Source organism: Parus major, chromosome 3 (assembly GCF_001522545.3).
Source record: "Parus major isolate Abel chromosome 3, Parus_major1.1, whole genome shotgun sequence".
In the NCBI taxonomy this organism is placed as follows: Eukaryota; Metazoa; Chordata; class Aves; order Passeriformes; family Paridae; genus Parus; species Parus major.
The window spans coordinates 45,099,625-45,121,966 of NC_031770.1; the positions used below are offsets into that span (position 1 = coordinate 45,099,625).

The 22,342-nt window shown below is 35.0% G+C and overlaps 1 protein-coding gene across 6 annotated transcripts in view; it reads left to right on the top strand.

Annotated features, from left to right (window-relative positions):
* RYR2 (ryanodine receptor 2) overlaps window positions 1-11,469 on the top strand; it is a 378,942-nt gene extending 367,473 nt beyond the window's left edge. For all 6 annotated transcript variants that reach the window (XM_019006059.2, XM_019006061.2, XM_015621997.3 and 3 more), the window contains 7 exons: window positions 566-712; window positions 1,614-1,748; window positions 4,024-4,180; window positions 5,940-6,004; window positions 6,762-6,862; window positions 8,337-8,388; window positions 10,047-11,469. In XM_019006059.2, the coding sequence (XP_018861604.1) occupies window positions 566-712; window positions 1,614-1,748; window positions 4,024-4,180; window positions 5,940-6,004; window positions 6,762-6,862; window positions 8,337-8,388; window positions 10,047-10,142 (753 nt within the window). In that variant the 3' untranslated portion in view covers window positions 10,143-11,469. The remainder of the gene's footprint in view (window positions 1-565; window positions 713-1,613; window positions 1,749-4,023; window positions 4,181-5,939; window positions 6,005-6,761; window positions 6,863-8,336; window positions 8,389-10,046) is intronic.
* Window positions 11,470-22,342: the final 10,873 nt, after the last annotated feature.

The window sequence follows — 22,342 nt, forward strand, 5'->3', positions numbered from 1 at the left end:
ATAGGCATTTTAGAAGTTCAAACAAATTATAAAATTCCATTTGTTGCTTGCAGAGTGCTATAATTATAATTAAGTAACTTTAGGAATTAATATTTTAATGTAATAATTCAGAAATTATTTTTAAAAGTAATTTAAATCAAAATTTTTTTTTGAGAATAGGGACAATTTAAAAATAAATAGAGACAATTAAAAATAGAGAGACATTTAAAAATAAGACATTTAAAATAGAGACATTTAAAAATAAGGGTTTAAGAATTAGTTTTTATAATATAAAATTAGTTTTTAGTATAAAAATATTTTTTATAATAAAAAAATTAGTTTTTATAATATGAGTTCTGAATTTCTTGATTTTTCCCTTGTCTTGTTGACTTTGTATTTGAGGATTTAATATTGTTGCATGAATAGAAAATTCTCAACGATATCTAGAAAATTCTCTGCTTAAAAAGAACTGTTATCTATTTAATGAAAAGCATATTTGAGGAATTTCTGCTTTTCCTTATTGTTGAATTAAGTTAAAGATGAAAGCCATGAGTTTTATTTTGGATGTACTTGTTTTTTCTTTTAGTCTTTCCTTTACCTAGCATGGTACATGACCATGTCAGTCCTTGGCCATTACAACAATTTTTTCTTTGCTGCTCATCTCCTTGACATTGCAATGGGATTCAAGACATTACGAACTATCCTGTCATCGGTCACCCACAATGGCAAACAGGTATCAGCTGCCATCTCTTTTCGGCTTTTTTACTTAAGGAGTACACTGGAAAAATCACTTCATTACTTGAGTCAGGTGCTCTGCAGGTTGACAACAGAAATGTTCTTTCATCATGAACTCTGGAACTTGAGTTGACGAGGAAACTAGACAATGGGATTTGTAAGCAAAAGGAAAAGTATTCTCCCTTCTAAATATAGTCCTGGAGTTTTAGCAAATTACCTATGAATTAAGGGAAGATTATTTATAAGGAACTTCTAGATCTGGGAGCTACACAAGTGAAATATCAATTAACAAGATACTGGAGCTCCCTCCCATCTGCTTTCCATTAAGCTCAGAGCAAAATCTGAATGATGCTGCAGTTGAGTGGTGGAGTACTTGGTGCTGCTTTTCTGAGATATTAAAATATTAGGAACAGGGGTTTTTTATATGTGATTTAATGCATATTAAAAAATGCTTTCCTATTAAATCAGTAGATAACTGTATTTCAATTAACTATATATTTGGTGATAGTAATATTACTATTAGGTAGTGAATTTTCAGATTTTTATCTGATCATGGGGATTGCATATGATTTTAATAGATTATTCATTGTGTATCTATCCATAAGATTTCTCTTTTTAATTATGTTTCTGAAACGTAGTCTTTGATCAAAATAAAATGAAACACACAATCTTTGCATGGGAATGTGCAGATATATTACTCTGTGTTACAAGAATACAGATATAGTAAAAGTTTTCCTGCTGCTGGAATGTACAGTTTATTGTTAGTTTCCTGTTTTTGTTCAGTTTTGGGGTTTTTGGTTTTTTGTTTTTTTTGGGTTTTTTTTAATTAAAGAAAGAAAGAAACTATAAATCACATTTCCATAGTGGTCTTACACCCCTTCTGTAATTTTGTCTTCCAGCTTGTCCTAACAGTGGGACTACTGGCAGTAGTGGTATACTTGTATACAGTAGTGGCATTCAATTTTTTCCGCAAGTTCTACAACAAGAGTGAAGACGGTGATATGCCAGACATGAAATGTGATGATATGCTAACAGTAAGTCTTATTTTGCTTTCTGTTTGTTGTTTTTTTTTTTCCTCAAGCTGTTGTGGTTTTGTCCTGACCTTCTCATTAATTGGTATTCATACAGTCGCATCATTAGCCAGCAGGCAGGAAAGGTTACAGCTGAAGTCAAAGGGACAAATATGATGAACATCTTCAATAGATCTTGTGAATGCTCAGCAAACACATCTATAAAGGAATAGAAGAAATATGGTGTTCAAAAAATGAAAAACAACTACAAGCTGTGAAGCTGAGCTGCCTAAAGGGCAGCACTTCTGAATCTTGAAATTAGACAGGTCATTTAGGAGGAGGGTCAGTTACTTGCAATCATTTTCATAAGTAATGCAAATACTCAAACTCTTGTTTAAGCTCTGTCATTCATCTTAGCATTAATTGCCATAGTTATCTTTAATAGGAAGTTCAGTTACTACTGTGTCCAGAACCGCCTTAAAATATTTTGTACTAGCTATGACGGTGCCAGGCTTTGGAGTTATGGGTGGTAGGTAGAGCTTAATCCACAAAGAATTTCCAAAATGCATTGCCCTTAATATCTCTCCACAAACAATCATGTGCAACAGTTAAATGTATTTCAATGTGCTATGTGACATGAATCTCTTCCAGGGAGTCAACATTTAAAAGCCAAATAAATAGATAAACTGTTGAAGCCGAGTAGTATGTCTATATTTTTGTCTGGTTTGGGACATTTGGCAGAACAAAATCAGATAAACTGGAGCACTAATCAGTGAAGGGCTGTTGAATTGTCAGGTGCTGGAGCACTTGCTGTGGGAAGAGAGGCGGAGGGAACTGGTCTGGCTTGGCCTAGAGAAGAGAAAGTCTCAGGGTCGAGGGTGTGTAAGGGGAGCTTCCAGTGTCTGCAGAAAGATTGCTGGGAAGATAAATCCAAAATTCCTAACAGGAAGTGAGTGGCAGGAGACTGTGGACTTAAAGTGGAAAAATGTGTTCTGACTGAGGAGAGCCAAGCAATGGATCACATTGCTGAGAGAGGTTGTTGCGGTCTCCATCCTTAGGAAATTGTAATGAACTGACTTGGATAAAACCTAAATCAATTTTTTTTAGGTTTTACTGGGCTCTGCTTGAAGTAGAGACCTCATGAAGTCACCCTGACCTGACCTGCTCTGTAATTCTCTGAAAATACACTTACAACAAGACTATAATACTGTACAGGAATGAGTTAGAATAGCATGTGATATGCTGTAAATCAGGGTTGTCTCTTGTAAAAACACTTAGCCTTGAAATAGGATTTAAAAGAAAATGAATATACGTAATTTTTTAGAAATAAAAACCCAAAATTTTTTAGGTAAGTAACACTACATTCACTCATTATTACCTTTCAGTCTTGGAGTATAAGCTGTCTCTAGAAACTTAGATTTTTCAGGCAAGGGTCACTCAGAAATGTATGGTACTATATCAGTTTCTTACAGAAGGGATTTTAGGGACAACATGCCATAGAAATAGAAGAATGGGGTTGTTTTTTTTTATGGTTAGGTTTTGGGAGTTAGTTACTGTCATCATTATTTTTTGATAGAGGGCGAGAGCTTTTGACCTGTAGTTTTCAAAGCTGCCTAAAGAAAAAAAACAATCCCCTGCTCTAGATCTCTAGAGAGTGATACCGTAATTTTCTATTAAATTGTAACATGATAAAACTGGAAATTCTGTATTGTCAGCATCGCAGGCAACTGTAGTGACAGACCTGTTACACCACTTTTCATATCATAGTTTCACAGTATTATTCTCAGACATTTTCAGTCATTAGCCTGTTCTCTGCACAAGCATTCACAAAGATTTTTTTTGCTTGGCTGTGGGGTTTTTTGTTTTATTTTGGCTTGGGGAGGAGGGCTGGTTTTTTTTAAATTTGAATTTGAAACACTAAAAATGGGGCAAATAATTCACTTTTGAGCTAGGAAATTGGAAAAGGAGATGGCTATGGTTGTGATGATATTTCCTGTTTGCACTGCTGAAATGATTTTACATGAATCATGGGGTGCTGCTGAACTTCTGGTAGTTGAACTTTTGATCTTATTGAACTGCTACATAATGACAGAACATGAAATACTGCAGCTTCAGCTGCACAGCAGCATTTCCCCTCCATCAGAAATATGCATAATCTCAAAGGAGACAAAAAGATGGCTTGACCTATCATAGTTCCTAGACCACAGACCAGTTCTACCATTTCCTGAATTGGTAACTCTGGGAATTTTTACTTTCAGTTGCAAACAGCCTTTTTATCCCTTTGTTTTGTCTTTTCTAGTGCTACATGTTTCATATGTATGTTGGAGTACGGGCAGGAGGAGGCATTGGTGACGAAATAGAAGATCCAGCAGGAGATGAATATGAAATCTATCGGATTATCTTTGACATCACTTTCTTCTTCTTTGTGATTGTCATCCTGCTTGCAATTATCCAAGGTATGCATTTGTAATCCACAGTGGGACTGAAAGCATTATTTGGCAGCACAAACATGTTAGTGCAGTGGTAATCACAAACCTAAAATTCAGACAGCATAGCAGGGCAGATAATGAAGGACAGATTTATATAGAAAATCACACCCAGCTAACTCATACACTGCTCTTCTGAGCCTCAGTAAAATCAACAGGCTCTAACTGGATCAATAGAAACAAAATACATTTTTTGCTCTAAGAATACTGATGTCACTGCAGTTTCTGTCTTGTCATCGCCCCTTCTAAAAGCCTCCTATAGAAATCTTGTGGCACAACTTAAAATTGTCCTTCAGTGTAACCCATCCTATATAGATAAATCAGTACTGCTGTCAGAATTCTGCTGCCAACAGCGTAAGTTCTTGACTCTCTGGCAGATCTTCAGATTGTTAGTAGTGGTGTGAAAATTGGACCATAGCTTTAAGAGGTTAAATCTTTTCTTCAAATAAAAATTGCTTTTTTTTCAAATAAAAATTGCTGTTTTGTGCGATGCCTCCTTATTTGAACAATGTTTAAGAGTAAAAAAGGTGCCTGATATGAAACAGCTTTAGGATAGCCTGGTTAATGAGAGCAGAAAGTTAGCTTCCGTTAGTTGGCTTTGGAATTTTAGGGAAACTATTCGACTGATAGTGCTTCTCACTGTTGTAATCTGGACAGTGGATACCTTATTCTGGCATATCAAGGATGGATTTTTTTTTATTATGCTTTCATTAATTACATTTATTGTTATTACCTGAAGTACTTAAATCCCTTTTTGTTTTCATACTTTGCCTTTAAAATATTGTCAAGAGGTCATTTTTTAATAAATTTCACACAAGTTAACAGAAGTATATTCTCAATTTTGGAAAAATTGATAAATAGTTTTTCTGGGTTCACTTGCTGTCATAAATACTGATACCTCATTGCTTTCTGTCAGCTGACAGCTAACTTAGGATGATTTTGTCAGCAGTAAGGGTGCTTTCTCACTCACTACGAGGAAATTCAAAAGGAAACTTTGAGCTTGTGGTAAATTGTTTATTACTCTTAATCAACAGGGTTTTTTTAAGCAGCTTGGGGAGGGTGGAAAATATTTTATACGCTGAAGTGGCATATTTCATGTGGTTTGTTCCTTCATTTTGTGAGTGGCTGAAGAATAGAGTCCTTTCATGTCAAGCTTTGTGTACAGGAGTGTCAATGGTCATTGTGCAATTAATCCTTATTTGTATTGGAGTGAGCCAAGGTTATAAGCAGTTTATAATCTGAGCTGTAGAGCCTGTGATTCTTTTTCTTCTTCTTTCTGTGTCTCCCTCAAATGACGCCTTACTTCTGTCAGAGCTCCAATAGTGGAACCTTGTGCTACATGACAACCATCATGAGAGAGGATGCATGGAGCTCTGGGCCTCTCTGCATCTGCCATATAATAAATATCTCAACTCTGTTAAACGCACAGTATTATTTTTTCTATAGTAGGGCCTTAATCACTGTACACCCACGTATATCCTAATGTAATAAGTCAAGATTAGGGCACTGGGAATAAAACAGAAGTCTGCTTGTCCCATTTCATAATTCAAAACGGTACTGCCAGCCATGTTCCTGGTGTTTCTTTGGCTTGATCTTTTTTCTTTATGGTTTTGTCTGCAGAAGATTTTCATTTAATATTCTTTAACAGAGTTATGTTATCCCTGGTTTTCCAGTTATTTGTCATAATTCTGTTCTTGAGCATTAACCATCATTTTAACTTAAACCCTAGGTTTAATTATTGATGCTTTTGGTGAGTTAAGAGATCAGCAAGAGCAAGTTAAGGAAGACATGGAGGTAAGAACATTCAGTTGCTGAACCATACCTATTTTCAGATTTAACGTGTGTGTTTTCAGTCAAAATAAGATTTAGAGGTGGATAGTTTTTCAAACTAAGAGGAAAATACAGTCCGGTACATGATCTGATATCATACAATGTGAATTATAATGAATTGTGTGTCTGTGGCTATTTAAGTCTTTTAAATCTTCAAACTAGAGGTTTCTAATACAGGGTCTTAACAGTGCCATGTTACATTTCATCTCAGATGTAATTTTCTTCAGCTAATATATGTGTGAAAGTATCTTGTACTTTGTGGTTTCCTATTCTGTCATTGAAGTATATATGTTAGAAGTCAGGAAAATGTTACAAACCATCTGTGCTTTGTAATGTCAACTTGGAGCATATTCAGTTTCAGCTGGGCAAGCACTGAGGTAAATATTACCATGGGTCACAGTAAGTGCTGCTTAACAGTAAAAATGTCAGCTGTGACCATTGTATACTATTCTGTCTCCTGATCCCTGTTCACTTAGAGCTGGCAAAGATTTATATTTGTAAACAGTAAGAACCTATTCTGATGGTAGCTAAGCTTTTATTCAAGTGTTTTTACTGAGGTATGCAGTCTGAATCATTAAAAGAAAAGCCTTTTTGTTCAGTGCATATTATAAATGCTGCATTGCCATTTTCAAGAAAATTTTTACCTTTTTTTTTTTGCCTTTTTTGAAAGCAGAGCAAGTGTTATTTGCAGTGTTGAAGTGCTGTGTATTCTTTCTTGCAGACGAAGTGCTTTATCTGTGGAATAGGAAATGACTACTTTGATACAGTGCCTCATGGCTTTGAAACACACACACTACAGGAGCACAACTTGGCCAATTATTTGTGAGTACAATAAAAATGCACTCTTCACTAACTCATGATCCTTGCAGCCTTCACAGGTACCTGATTACCTCTTTTGCATAAGTAATAGTCAGTACTGTTTGGCTTTGCTGTACACCTACACTTTCTGAATGTCTGATTCTGTGGTAGTGACAGCAAGGAACTAAGTTTCATATCCTGCTTTCCAGCTTGGTTGTGGCACAAGAAGTTTGTAAGTGGGAATGAACTTGATATGTGGCTGCAGAGGCCACATTAATTGTAAAATTGAGTGAGGTGTGTAGGGTACAGAGGAGCAGTATGACCTGGCCTGGAGACTGATGGAAAGAGAGAACAAACACAGGAATAGGACAAAAAAAACTTATATTGGACAAAATATTTTGTGTGGAGAGCTGAGGCTGACAAAGAGGACTGGGACAAAGGGAGGTAGGGGAACTGTAAGGACGAGCTAGAAATGAGAGGGATTAACCAAGGGCATCAGGTCCACTTTTGGAAAATCCAAGAAGAGCAGCAGTGACCACTAAACTAAATAAAGCCAATTATCAGATCTACAATCACTATTTCATACTGTTCCTCTCATCTATGGAAATGCAGTGCCAGAGTGTATTTTATACTAGTGCTGTCATTATGAAGCAGGGGATATGGATTGTGTCTTTGTGTTTTTAAACTCACTGTATACACACAAAATAATGAGACTGCAAAGTAAAAAAGGCCTATAAAAACTTTCCATCCAAAAAAAAAGCTGTGCAAAGAAAATACATTAAAGCACTATCATACAGGTTTTTGTTCCTATTTGCTAAATAGTGAACAAATAGTATACTATAGCATACCTGAAGTGCCTCAGCCTGAGGAACTGGGTTTTTTTCTTTTGGTTCATGATCATATTTTATGTTTTTACATATGTTTGGAGAGAATGTCTCTTATGAGTGGAATTTTGAAATTTTGAAACTTGGTCAATGTCAGCTCAAACCCTCAAGACTAATATTTGTTTTATTTAAATTGCAAGTTCTTTTCTGCTCATGTTGATCTTGCATACGCTACTAAAATATCCCCAACCTATAATTTCAACAACAAAAGTCTCTTAGATATCTTAAGCATTTTTTATTCAGTGTGTAAAGAGTAGAAAAATTTCCATTGACCATTTTCTGTCTACTTCCAAGTGGGTTTTCATGGGCAAGGAAATATCTATTGTAATTTTTGGATTAGAAAGTATAGAAAATCTTCATTTAAGATGAGTTGCTAACTTCATTAAGTCAAACTGACTATTATGCATTTTAATATTCTACTGTTTGAACTGTGAATGTCAGCAGTGTCAGGAAAGTGTTTAATCTGTCCCAGAATAGTATCATAGATAGAAATCTGGAACTTGTAAGTACATGAACAGCATTATCACTATACTTGCTGAAGAATATTCATCTCCTTGTGGGTTGCCTAACATTTTCCAACACTTTATTCACAAAAGCTGTTTCTTTGCTTGTAGGTTTTTTCTGATGTATCTTATTAACAAAGATGAAACCGAGCATACAGGACAGGTAGGTTGAACAACTCTATTAATGTCAGCTGATTCTAAAATAAAAATCATTCAGGCTTGGAAAAACTAAATTTTTTCTAATGGATAGTCCCTGTATGGTATGGAATTTAATTCTCATTCTTCTAAGTAATTCTTGAGACTTTGTTTGCTCAGTGTTAGGGAGTATCAATTCTGTAGCACTTTCTATTCATTTTTTGGTATCTGAACCTGTTGTTTTTAGATTTTTATTTCCACAAAATATAAATACATACTATAAACAAAAATAATGATAAACAGAACATTGAAGCATTCTGTGAAAGCAGCACTCTTCATTTCTCTCTTTTGTTTCTTTTTATAATGGTTTTTGTCTTTCATTATTATCATCTACATATAATCTTTGTCTACATTCCTGAATAAATCCATATGAAAGAACTTGTGCATATATTTAAAACAAAAAATATGTGAACTTTTCTCTGGAGGTTTCTTCTCTGTTCTTTCAAACTTCTGGTGCCCCTTTCAACTTCCTTTAAGTATATTGAAAGTCACTAGGTAAAAAAAAATTTAGTCTTTCTTTCCTAGTAATCGTCTTCCAGCTGACTAAGCAAGTTCCTGTATTGCAGATCAAAATGCAAAATAATAGTATCACATATATATAGCCCTACAGACTTAGGTCAGAGGGATGATTTGCTATAAATCTATGTAGCTTACTCTTTCTGAACTCTGACATGTGTGCTGTAATCATGTTATTTGTATAAATCTCAGATTTGTCCAGTACAAGATTTTTTGTGTTTGCTTTGCTATTTTTGAACATCCATTTTTCATTTGAGAATTTAATACTGAGATGTTTAAATATCTTTTTTATTTGCACTTTCTGTTTTCTTGGCAGTGTGTCCTACTGTATTCACTGAAGACAGGTTTCTACTAACTATTCAGCTTTGATACTGCTAGTTTTAGTTTGAAAATGGAATGTACTTCATACTACATAACTTCTAGGAATATACTTTAGTGGTGGACTTGGCACTAGTTTATGGTTGGATGCAATAATCTAAAAGGTCTTTTCCAACCTAAATAATTTTAAGATTCTGTAAGTGGTGCAACATACGCCCTTTTTATCATGAAAGTTGCATAATAAAAACCATATTTAAGTGGTGTGATTAAAATAGAAATAAACTCACATATTCTTTACTATTCTTTGGAATGTCTCAAGAAAGAGCCCTACCCAAACAAATAATCAGAAAGTAAGAAATACCAAATGCCACTGACTCAGAAAATACTGACAATAAAGGTCATTTTGGTTTATGTGTTCTTTGTAGACATGTTCTGATATGACTGATGCAGAAATTCAGACAAATTTCTATGACATAAAATATTCTGCTTATCCTGCTATTTGTCTTGTGGCCAGCTTTAATTGAGCTTTACAGTGCTCCTCAATGTGCAAAAAGAACTAAACTACCTGATTCTCTTCTGTGCATTTCTATAGTACTTTTTGACTGGGTGACAAAATCCTAAAAGCTATTCTAAACTAATCAAAATCATTAACATGATTTTTTAGATTGATGTTCAACAACCTGGCATGCACAGAATCAAATGCGAAGTGATATATGAATAAAGAGAAAAAAAGTAATGGTTGATGATTTCTCATTAAATCAAGTTAAATAATTCAAACTGTGTTTCTTTCAGGAATCATATGTATGGAAAATGTACCAAGAACGATGCTGGGAGTTTTTCCCTGCTGGTGATTGCTTCCGAAAACAATATGAAGACCAGCTCAACTAAGCAAAAATGAGGATTTCTGGACAAAAATGTCCATTTCTTTCCCATCTCTTTTGGGAATGTCTAAAAGATTTCTTAAATCCCCAAAGCTGTGTGCATTTTGGAGCACCAAAGCTCTGTTTTTAATGACCCAACTGCACTTTTATTTTCTTGTGTATTTGCTTTGAGAACACTGGAGTAAAGAACAATGGAAAATTACAGCAACTTTGGAACCAAACCAACCACTTGCACAGGCAAAAGATGTCCCTATACATAACATGCACACACAAGTAGAGACTTGAGACAGCTTATTTTTGAAACTGCCAGATGATACCCTTGTCTAAAAGATCACACATGGGGTGACATGGTAGCAACACTCATTTGGTCTGTTTATTTCATCATCCTGGAAGGAACTAAATATAGTTCACAGAGCACCGTAAAAGATTGATGTGGACACTAAGTTGTGGGGAAATAGTGCCTTACTATATGTGGGTTGAGCTATGCAGAAGATGAGTGCATGATAACATTTTTATTTTTTCTTTTTCTTTATGTCTTCCCTTCCAATTTAGTATTTATTTTGTGGTTTTGGTGGGTTTGGGAGGAAGGGATTTGATTGTGCACATCTTTTTAATAAGACTGGAGTGTCTCAGGACAAGATTAGGTTATTCTCATCAAGTTAATTTCACATTTTCCTTCCTCTTTAGCTTTTGCTCTTATTTTGGTAATGCTCTGATACAACACTGCTACTTTATGAAATCTTTGTATGAATACAAGACAGCTGCAAAAAACACTTTAACAAGAAATGTTTCATTGCATGTTTATTATGCAAGTTTAAAACAATCAAAAAACAACCTTCAGAAACAAGTTGATCAACATGAAAAAACATTCACAATAATTATATCCATAGTAATAAAGTGTTGTGGGCTTTATTGTACATCTGGAACAAGTGTCATCAACCAACAATATGAATATATGTTATGAATTTGACAGTAATTTTGGTTTCTTTTTTTTTTTTCTTTCTTCATTTCTGCCACCTGTGATCGATAGTGGAGTTGAAGATTTTCTTGTTAAATTATTTTTTAAAAGCAAAGCTGAAGCAATATCCATTCAGGGACTCCATCAGTTGCATCATGAAACACCAATGATGTGTACATTACTCCATTTTGAGTCCTTTTCAATTGTAATGCCAGTCTTTACAAATAAAAAGAGACATTCAGAATGGAAACAAGTTGGTTTTGGTAGCATTTGAAGTCTTTTTAATTGAATCTTTTTATCAATCTCTGAAATAATTTCAACCACATCAAACCAGGATTAAGCTACTCTTTCCTTAATTAAAGGTTTTGGTACTGTTTTTGGTCTTTTGTCCTGGACTTCTTGCTCTTCTATTGCTCTCCTTCTTTTCTTTACAGGTCACAGTTTTGTCATAAATGAAATTATCCATACATGAATTCAGTTATAACTTAAAAAATTAAAAAAATAAAAATTTACAACTAGGGGAATGATCACGTAAAAATGCTAAAAAGCTGTATTCTTAAAAGCCAGGCTTTCAGTTCTGTGAATTTTGCCGAATTTGATATCCTGTTCAGGTTTCTGGTAAAATTCTCTCAATCTTTGCAAGATTTGAGGCCAGAGGCTGGGCAATTTGGTGACAGGGCAAGGGACAGGTACAGCAACTGCAATTTGTATTCAGTTTTTAAACCACTCCCACCCAGACTGGAATGTTCAGTCCAGTTCTGTTTCCTCCCTGTTTGGAACAACTTTATAAAGCACCTTTATTCAGCCTTTCTGTGATTTGTGTCTAAGAAATGTGGGGTTGTAGTCATATTTCTTTTTTGGGTGTACAACATGAGCATAGTTCTTGTCTGACACATGTAGGTACACAGGCTATTTTAGTTTGGCACATTTTGGAGAAAAATATATAGCTAATGATTCTGAGGGATATTTCAAGATTCCTTTATCTTCAAAAGAAATTCAAATGGGCTTTGTAGGTAAATACCAGAATAAATGTGACATGTTTCTTTGGAACCTCAGGTTCCAAGTCCAAGAACTCCTGGGGCATCCTTCCTGTTGAATCCAGTATGCTGTTTAACAAATATTTGTGAAGCCAAACTTAAACACTAGAGGTTTTTTATGATAAGATCTACTGATTATATGGTAAAAGGTTTACGTGTAAAAAATCTTCATTTATTAAATCAATTACAGTTGTCACAGGAGCAAATTCCTACATCTAGGAACTGGTTGGGGGAATTTACATTAGTGTTCAGTGCTGAAAAAGGATTTGGACTTGCTTTAACAGAGCTTCAGACCCTGGTTTATGCAGCCCCCTCTGCAGTGGATGTAGCTTTCTGTGAGTCCCTGAAACGTAGCATTTCCTGTTTGATGCACCAAGTTTGTCATGGAGAGACTTTATCTTAACAGGTAATTCAACAAAAAAGCATCTAATGTGCCCTTCTAACAGGATAATATTCAAGCAGTCCACATACTATATAATACACACTGTGGGATACAGTTTAATATTGTTTAATTTTTTTAGCCTTAGATGAATTTAGAATAAAAAAATCTTAGATTTTACTGAAAATTAATGAACTTCCTGTGACAAATGCAATGTCTGAATTTTTGTGTTGTAAACAATCAACCAATACAGACAATTCACACCTTTAATAGTTGCATCAAAAGAAATTAACATTGACACAAGTGTCCTGTGTACTAGTGCAGTTTGCAAGAACGGGTGATAATAACATGTCACTTAAAAACTGCAGTTTTAGATCCAAGATACTAAAAAAAATGGTGTTTATGCATGTTATATTTAAGGTAAGGTTATACTTACACATGCATTTGTGTATGCTAATGTTTTTTTATCAGCTGTTAGTTGAATTTACTGATTGTGACAGTAAAAGAGCAATTTTCAGGGGAAAATAAAATGTCTCCATTATTGAAAAAAAAGCAAATACATAATTTTTGATGTTTATCTCCGAATGTCAAAAAAATTGAGAAGACTTCCAAAAATGATGATCCCAAAAATGAGGATATTAATGTTGATTTCAGCAAAGAAATGAAGAAATGAAAAGCAAGAGGAAAAAAGAGTAGTTGGGGTTTGATTTATTTGTGGAAATTGTTACCTCCTTATATATTGCTCCCTTTAGAGATAACAGTTTTTACACCTTCTGATAATCTGTTCTTATGTCTTTCCTATTCCTTAAAGTTTGAAGCTTATCTGTGTTTTTACTGAGACAATCACAGAAAATAGGAAGGGAGAAAATGGTTCTTTAATATCCTTGGCCCCTGCATGATGACAAGATTAGTCCTAATAGCACTAATATGCTATTTAAGTTGTTCAATATTTAAATTTTTACTATCTCCCTGCTGTTGCAGAGCTCTTACTAATATGAATTGCATTCATATTTATTTTTATAACTATGATAATATTCTTGCCATCTTCAGAGGTACTGAATAATTCAGTTCACTTACATAATCACCTGTGAAGTATTTATAGTATGTAATACTTTCTAAACTAGAATATTTAAATTTTTTTTTTTGTTCATAAGCCAAAGCAAATTAAACTGGTGTCCAGAACAATCTTTGTCAAATAAGACATCTGTCACAGAGAGCATGGGTGGGTATATTCTTTGGTTAAATCTAATATTTATGCTCATAAACACAGCCTCTGCAATCTCTCTCCTTTAAGTCATAAATACTTTTATTTGTATAATTACTTGCTTTTTTTTCAGTTTTCTTCAGCTTTTCTAAAGCCATGCCAAAGCATAGAAGCTATGCTACAAATAGAATATCAGACTATACAGATCTTAAATAGTTTCTCACAGAGAATTTGTAAGCTATTTAAGCAAAAAGATGTATTTATTCTTGTTTTAGGGTTTTTTGAAGATTTTTTCTAGATCAGGTTTTTTATTTTCATCTGCATAACATTTTAAATGTATCCATGCAACTCCTTCCATTTTACTCACAATTATCTTTTTGGTTTGGATACTGTGAATTTGATGTTTAGGCAAAAGGATGTGTCTCTGTTATGTGGTAGAGAGGACCCTTCTCAGCAGTAATTGAAAATCTCCATCAGCCAAACAGCATCCTTCTGTGTCAGTGGAGGTCAGGAGTTGATGCAGTTCTTGATATCAGCAGCTTGCTTGCTTTTGTAGTAACACGGCTATGATCTATGATCTGCAGTTACAAAGGCTTAACCTATTCATTTTCTCCTGGATGGGAACACCTGAGCTAATGTTCTCATGAAAAGAACAAGTTGAAATTTTTGGAATGGAAGGGGGAAAAGCTGAAAACCTCACAATTAAAACAAACTGAAGGTCATTTATGTCGGGCCATTGTGTAAATGCTCCAAGTTTGCTTGCAAGATGCAGTCACTGACTTTGTCTGTAGAAATTGCAGTTAAACAGAATAAATACCTCTCCATCTAAATATATTTAAAGTAAGAACCTTTGGAATGCTGAAAGGATGGCTAAAGAATTCTGGATTGTGAAACTGAGAACTGAAATAGATCAAAAAGTTTTGGTTGGTTGTAGCATGCTGGCTGTGGCTGGGGAGATAATCAATCCACGACTTGTGCTTCAGGTGCTCATGAGACAAAACACCCTCATTTATTATTCAGAACTCACTTAAATACTCAATTCAAATTTCCTGGGCTAGACAGCCATTGGCTGATACTTCTCTCCCTGCCCAGCATCCTGAGTAGTGGTGTGCAGTGGTTCAGACGTGAATTAGGCTAGCCAAATTGGATTTGTGTTATGGCTAGATTTACTTTGTCCAGTCCAGACCAGCTGCACTGTGACACTACTGCAACAGTTGGTTGTTTTTAATGCAGTGCTAGGAGGATAGAATGAAACTGTGTAAATTGATTGCACTGAAAAAATACAACCGTGCTGGGAGAATCAGAGAAGGGAAAATCCTCAGGTCCTGTAACTCCGAGTGAATAAATGGAAGAAGTGTAAAGGGTCATGCACTGTTACATTTCTTGAGAGATTAAAAAATTGCAGTAATTTTGAAGAAGTGTTGTTCTCAGTGTTATCTGCATGACAGGCGCAGTGTGGCTCAAAGAAGCGTTACTCTGTGAACCATGCTGTGCCTGTCGTGCAGATCAGCTGGAAGGGAGGAGAATGGATGACATCTGGCTTAAACAGTGGCATCCAGTGAGGCTGCTGTTCCCTCCTGTGGCAATGTGCTCATGCTATGCTCAGTGCATCCAGTTCTGAAGGAGCCTCTTCCCATTTCCCTCAGTGCCAGGGGAAGGAAGACAGCTGAACATCTGTGTTCTCTCTTTGGCGTTGTCGGCTCAGTCCTCTGGCAGCAGGCCGTGCACCGCTGTAGCTGCTGGTGCGCACGCACTCGCAGACACTTCCTCGTGAGAACAAATTGAAGTTAAATTGATTAGACAGCTGCTCAGCACTGACAGAAAGACATGTCCTTCGATCGTGTGGTCTGTCCTAATGGCAGGAAAGCTGAAAATTCACTGACTAGGAAATAGAAAAAAATGAATACCACTGGACCGTATAGCGGCACTTGATTTTTGGCTCTGTCCAAATAAGATAAAATTTCAGGTACTAATTTCAGGTATCTGCAATCTGTATTAAAATAAGTGACTTCATAGTTTTGATGTAACTGTTGATCTGCTTTAAAGTACTTTGCAATGTTACCCTAAGGTATTAGTAAACAAAGTTGTTGATTTTGAATATTAATCATATAATATCTCAAGTTGGAAAGGACTCATAAGAATCACCACAGCTTGATGTAGTTCCTTGTTTAAAAATATTATCATCCTTGATGATCATCTATGTACCCAATTTTAAGCCAATTCAAGTGATAGGGAAAATTACATATTTATCATTCTCTGAAGCACGATGTTTCAGAAAAGAGCAGTGGTTCATAGTGTTCTGTCCACATCTGGAAGACCACTCAGTCTTTAAATAAATCTGACAGAATGGAATGAACTTTGGACAGGAAATACTGACACTGAATTTATTTTCTTCACTGATTCTTTATACTTGGATGAGTGTAGAATTAATAATAATTTAAATACAAGAATGTAAAGATACATCCATAATCTCAGAATTTGTCTCTCCCTGATTTAGCTTTCATTATTCTTGACTGTAATGAGGCAATTTTCCTTTCTATTTGCTCAGACTTCTGCCCCATATCAAGAGGCTAATATCACATACTTTGCAGTACTTGGAAGTAATTATATACAATGGCCAAAATAATCCTGGATCATTTCAGAGAAAAATTCAATATAATTTTCCTAACTGACAGTCCTTGGCAATATACGAAATGCATTTCTTGTTTAAATTTTGCTTCTGCGAATGATTGCAGAAGCCCTCTGGAGTGTCGCAGACTGGAAATCATTCTTTTTATCTTTTTCCAAACCTCTATTTGTCTGAATGTTGCTTAACATCTAAAAAGTATGCAAATATAAATTAGGAACTTTCTAGTACTGAATGCTAATAGAAATCTCCAAAGTATATAATCAATAACCTATGCACTTTTTACTTCTATCTGCATCATGGAGCTGATGTGTAATTAATTACTAATTAGTTATAATGTTTTTATAAGGAATCTTTGTGCAGGCTGAATTACAGTAGCCTCTTTTCTGGACTTATTTGATTGTAAAAAAATAATAATCAAAGTAATTAATATGCCTGCAAGACTAATGTATCTTTCACCTAGATCATTCTTATTCAGGCTATGAGCTCCTTGCCAAATGAATCCAACAGACTTAGAAAGGACTGAGGGGCTATCTGAATAATACTGCTGAAAATGTTCTGCCTGGGAGAATTGCTAAAAAAACAATTCACATTAAATTCTCCTGTTGTTTGCAGCTTGATTTGTCAGTTGGGGCAGTGTAAACTACAAGAATCAGTAACAGTGAAAGGAAGTTACTGTACAAGGCTGTTTTATAGTTAACAGTTTGCATATATGAGCATCCCTTGACAAACTGTGGCCCAGTTATCTGGTTTATCAGTTTAACCATGATTTGTGTGTAGAAACAACTGTGCTGTTTTGACCAAGTTGACCTGGAAGCAGTAAACAAACTTATTTGTTGTGCTTGTCATCTTACCACTGTAGGCTGGCTAAACTCAGATGTCCCAGAGCCCTACTCACATTATCTGATACCTCTTTTTACCTTTGCATCCTCATTGTATCTTGCTGTGGCTTAATTTGTGTTCCCATGGCTTGGATAATTTTTATTACCTGAGATCCTTTGAAGTTTCTTCACTCTATGTAAATTGTTACATGCTCCAGAAACTCACGAGAGTATAGCCAGGGGGATCTAAGTGATGCACTAGAATTAACTGAACATGGAGATGTTGGGGAAAAGATGGATTCTAGCTGAGGCAAGTGGATCTAGGGTGCCATGTTTCTAGTCCACATGTTCCCTTCTTCTTTTCTGTGGGCAAAACATACACAGAGAAATTATACAAATTGGTGTAGTGGCATGGGAGCAATGAAGGACTTCAAACAATCATAAAATCAGGAAGTGGCAATCTTGGGAAAATAAAGGAACCAACTCACAAAACTTTATACAAACCAGGGTAGTAAATAGTCAGGAGCAAGCAAAAGGAATTTTTTTGAAAAAATGGGTATTACTCCAGTCACATACCCAGAGAACACAGAAGAGCTAATGTGTGTGATGAGGTAGATATTCTGTGTATATTCTGACTGTGCTATGTGTGTATGGCAGGGTTGGATACATTGCAGTGACAGCATGCTTAACTGTGCAGTAATATATGGCATAACCAACTGGAAAAGGGAAATTCTGGCATAAATACTAATTAGAGAAGAATTAGCATTGTGAGTGGAAAATAATTTTTGATGCATACAGATATTGTTGGATACTTTATCACTGTTGCTATATGGTGAAATGATAGAGTACCCACCTAATATTCAAAATTAGCTTAATATGGGACCTGAAAAGATTGATGTTTCTGTGTATTGCTTTTGCAATTCACCTGTATTCTTAATATGATTAAAATTAATTAATTTGGTCTAATTTGGAGACATAAAATAAGCATAAGAATAATGTTGGGAAGAAATGTTTATTTCGAGTCTTGTAAGCCCATAGCTTTTTACAGTTTAACTGAAACAGTGAATCTCCCAGATTTTCTCATGAATAACAATACAATGTTACAGCCACAAAAGGAAATCAGTTTCTCAGGAAAACAGTGTCTTAATTTCTGAAAATTCATGAGGGCTGTATTGATCTGATAAACATTTCTGCTTTTCTCCAAGGAGAACAGCCTTTGAAAGCTATTGTTATTGTGTTCTCAAGGACAATTCTTTCATGCGAGGGTCGGGGGTGGAAGTCAACAGTACAACAACATGAAGCTTGATTTCATTCAGAGATTATACTCTAATTGTAAATCAGAATAATAATCCCTTCCCATAGTTTTGTTAAAGGTTTGACTAACTGTCTTCTGAGCCATTTGCACTAGCTTTGCATAAAGGACAGTTTCATTGGACAGGATTCTTCCATTTATAAAAGGGATTACTTTGGGAAAATATCATACCGATCAAATAAAAGAAGCAGATGTCTAGAAAACCATGAGTGTCCTGCTGAGAGTGTTTGGGAATTGGTTGTGCTAGTCTACATACAGTGGAGAAGGCGACTAAACAGTGGTTCCTGGGATTTAGTCTGGGAATTAGGAAAAATCTTTTCACTGGAAGAGGGGTGCAGCACTGGAAAAAATGTCCAGGGACTCCCAGCCTTGGACATGTTCAAAGTTCATGTCTGAGTAGAATGCTTAAATGCGATCCAAAAGTTTAATCCAAGCAAGACTGCTTTGATTCTGTTGGACAGAGACATCAAAAGTGTTCTTACTTTTTCCTAAGCCTCCAGTTACATGGACAATTAATTTTGGATACAGGCTGCAGGGCTTCGTTTCCATTTAGTCAGACATAGTACAGCCACTCTACTTTTGTGCTTTAATACCTGTCCTAAGAATTTGTATAGAGCTTTTTTTTTTTTTTTTTCCCCAGAAGTTGACTGTGATTTAGAAAGGTGATGAATGTGGGAAAGGCTTTAAAACCAGAAATAACTTTTTTTTTTCTTTTTTTACCTGAACAAAATTTTTAAGTTGCAAAATTTTCAAAGTAATTTCAAACTTTCTTCCATGAAAAGGAATAGCACAACTCCCCTTGGAAGGTAATAATCTGAGAATATAACTTCTTGATGACAAAGCCATTGTTATGGGTCTGTGCCTGTTGGAAAGAGATTGAAGTGTGTCTGACTGAAATTGAAGAGATTGAAAGAGATTGCAGTGTTAGTACTCCTAAGAGAAGGCTATTAGGAAAAAAATTTGACAATAACTTTCATTTCTGTTTTCTTCTGCCCTCTTTCAGCTGTCATAGTCATAAATAAAAAATTATTTTTGTTTCTCAAAATATCCTCCTGTAACCTATTACTTTACTATTCACAACATTAAAAGGTTTGTACTCAATCCCAGAAAGAACAGGCAGCTAAAATGACCAACATTCTTCTAAAAAATGCAAATTGTTGCCCTGTCAAGATTAATTGCAAAGAACACAATCAGCGATTAATATTGTAAATTATATTTAAGAGTGTCTGTTAAGGTTTTATGGGATGAAACATGTCTAAGCATTCACATTCATGCATAAATAAGTAGGTAGTAAAATAAGATTTACAAAATCATAGTCAATGGAAGAAAGATTATAATTATTATCAAAACCCTTTATGGGAAAAGGAAATTATTTAGAATATGTATTTAATGACTTAGACAATTAGATGTGTTCTATGTGTTCTACAGAAACATAGAAAAGCATTCAAAATGGAAAGCTCATTTATAATGTAATAAAGTTTCTGAAATTTATCTTTTCCCTTGGTAAAAAGAATTTAAAATACAGGATTTCTATTAGACTTCTTTAGAATGGTTCTTTGTTTACACAGAGCAGGGAGCAACCTCTAGCTAAACCGGACTTTTTAAAACAAAAATCTAGAATACATATATATACAATACATAGATATACATATATATAGAATACATATATATACAATAGTGAGAAGATGTTTGTGTTGCCCCAGTTTTAGAAACGGCAGGATTTGATAGAGGGCAGATACATCCCTTAGCACTTTTTGTGTGGCAGAACTCTGGCATGCCCTCTGCATGTGGCTGCAGGAACTCATGGGCTGGATTGCAGCTGCCCTGCATGCTGAGTAATGCTAAGCCTCTTTTATATGCTTGACTGTAAGCAATCACCAGGCATGCAGCAAAGACCAGACAGTGGGGAATTAGAGACATAAAAATTATCTTCTCAGCTCCTCTGGCTTGTTACAGACACAGGTAGAACATAGTTATTAGCAGGATTTACCCACTGGGAACTATGGAAGCTTTGTAATTGAAATGAAATAATTGAACCCCGCAGCCTCATTGTAAAAAGAATTCTGGAAAAAGAAACCCCACAGAAAAAGCACGAGGCTTCCATACATCTTAGAGGGTTTTGAACAGGCTAGCCCTTATGGCAGTGAGCAGCTTGAGGAGACACTTCCATTTTTGGAAAGGATATTGAAGAATTTATCTGTTAATCTGGTGAATGGTTACGACTGAGAACTTCCTTCTTTACACTTCAATGTAAGATAGAAAGATATAAAAGTAGCCTCAGCTCTCTCATTCACAGGAAGAATAAATAATGAAAGAATAAATAATTTGTGTGTATAAAACTTGGAGCTCGATATTTGCAAGTAACCTCAGTTCTTTTAATAACGTGATTATATCTTTAGAAAAGTGACAGAAACATATTTTATTTTAAAAAAAAAATCACGGTGACATCACCAGGTTATCATTTTCCCCTTCATTTATACCTAGTCCTTTTTTGTACTTTTGTATACCTTTGACTTGTGGAATGTCTGATTCCCAGAGTGAGTTCCCAGCTGAACATGAACTGCCATCAGGCTGAGACCCTGGTGCACACCAGTGTGGGTGTCTGTGGTAGAGTCTCTTGGGGACCCTGATGTGCTGCACAACTCAGGGGGATCAGTCTGGTAAATTAAATGAAGAGCACCCTAGCACCCTGGAGCAGCATGTGGCACAGTTATACAGATTTTTACTCAATTGTTTCAGAAATAAAATAATTTTAAAAACAACTGTTTATTTATATATGTAAGGAACCATTGCAATGTATTTTATATATATATATATATATATATATATATATATATATATATATATATGATATGTGTTGTCTAAATAGATACATAACACTTACTTTCTCTGTTTTTTGGTCTGGAAGCCAATTCCCAATTATCAACAAGCTGTGCAAAGAGATTCTGGTATTTTTCCTGTTTACTTACTTTCAATTTGTGGTAATTTCTTGACTGCCAAAAGAGGAAAAAGGATTTCTATTCAGAACTACCTACTTTTCCTTGAAACTTATTAACAAATGTGTGATAATTTGCTTCAAATGCTTACTTTTCCCAATCCTTTTTCATTGTTTCAAATGCTAATCCTTTTTTTCTGTGTCATATGATTTTGCTTGGTTAGTGGTTAACCTTTTGCCCCTGAGGATTCTGTCAGTCACAAAGCTGTTCAACTGTCTCTTGGAAAAACAGAATTATGACATTTTCACCTGAAAATTTATGAGGTTTATTTTCTCATATCTGTATTTATTATTTTATTATTTCTGTTTTTTTATTATTATTAAATAATCTCTAAACTCTCTCTAGATACCAAAGTTTTCCAACAAAAAATTTAGAGTAACATGCTCACCACTTAAATGAATGCATTGTATATCAGACATGAAGGAAGAGCATGCAATTAAAAATAATGATCCAATGCCATTCCAAATTTTTATTACCCCCAGTAATCACTAAATTTGGAACATTATGACATACTTACAGCTGCAATGAAAACATGTCTTCACTTGAGTAGTCTACATTGTTCCTGTTAATGTTAACTGAATGTAGTTATTCATACAATTTCACTTAAGGAATCAAATATAAACCAATCAAACATAATTCCCTCCATAAGATTCCTTTCATGCCTCAAAAAACAAGCATCAGTGAAGAACAAATGAGTCAAAAATTCAGTTTTTTTGCTTAGTATCTTTTCATGTTTCATTTAACAGATATTGATTGTTGTGCTGTATCAATGCAATGAAGACTTGGTTATTTAATACTCTTGGAAAAATTCCAGATATGTTGATGTGGGGTGGGTTTTCTCATATTGATATATCAAACTGAGATCCCAGATCCT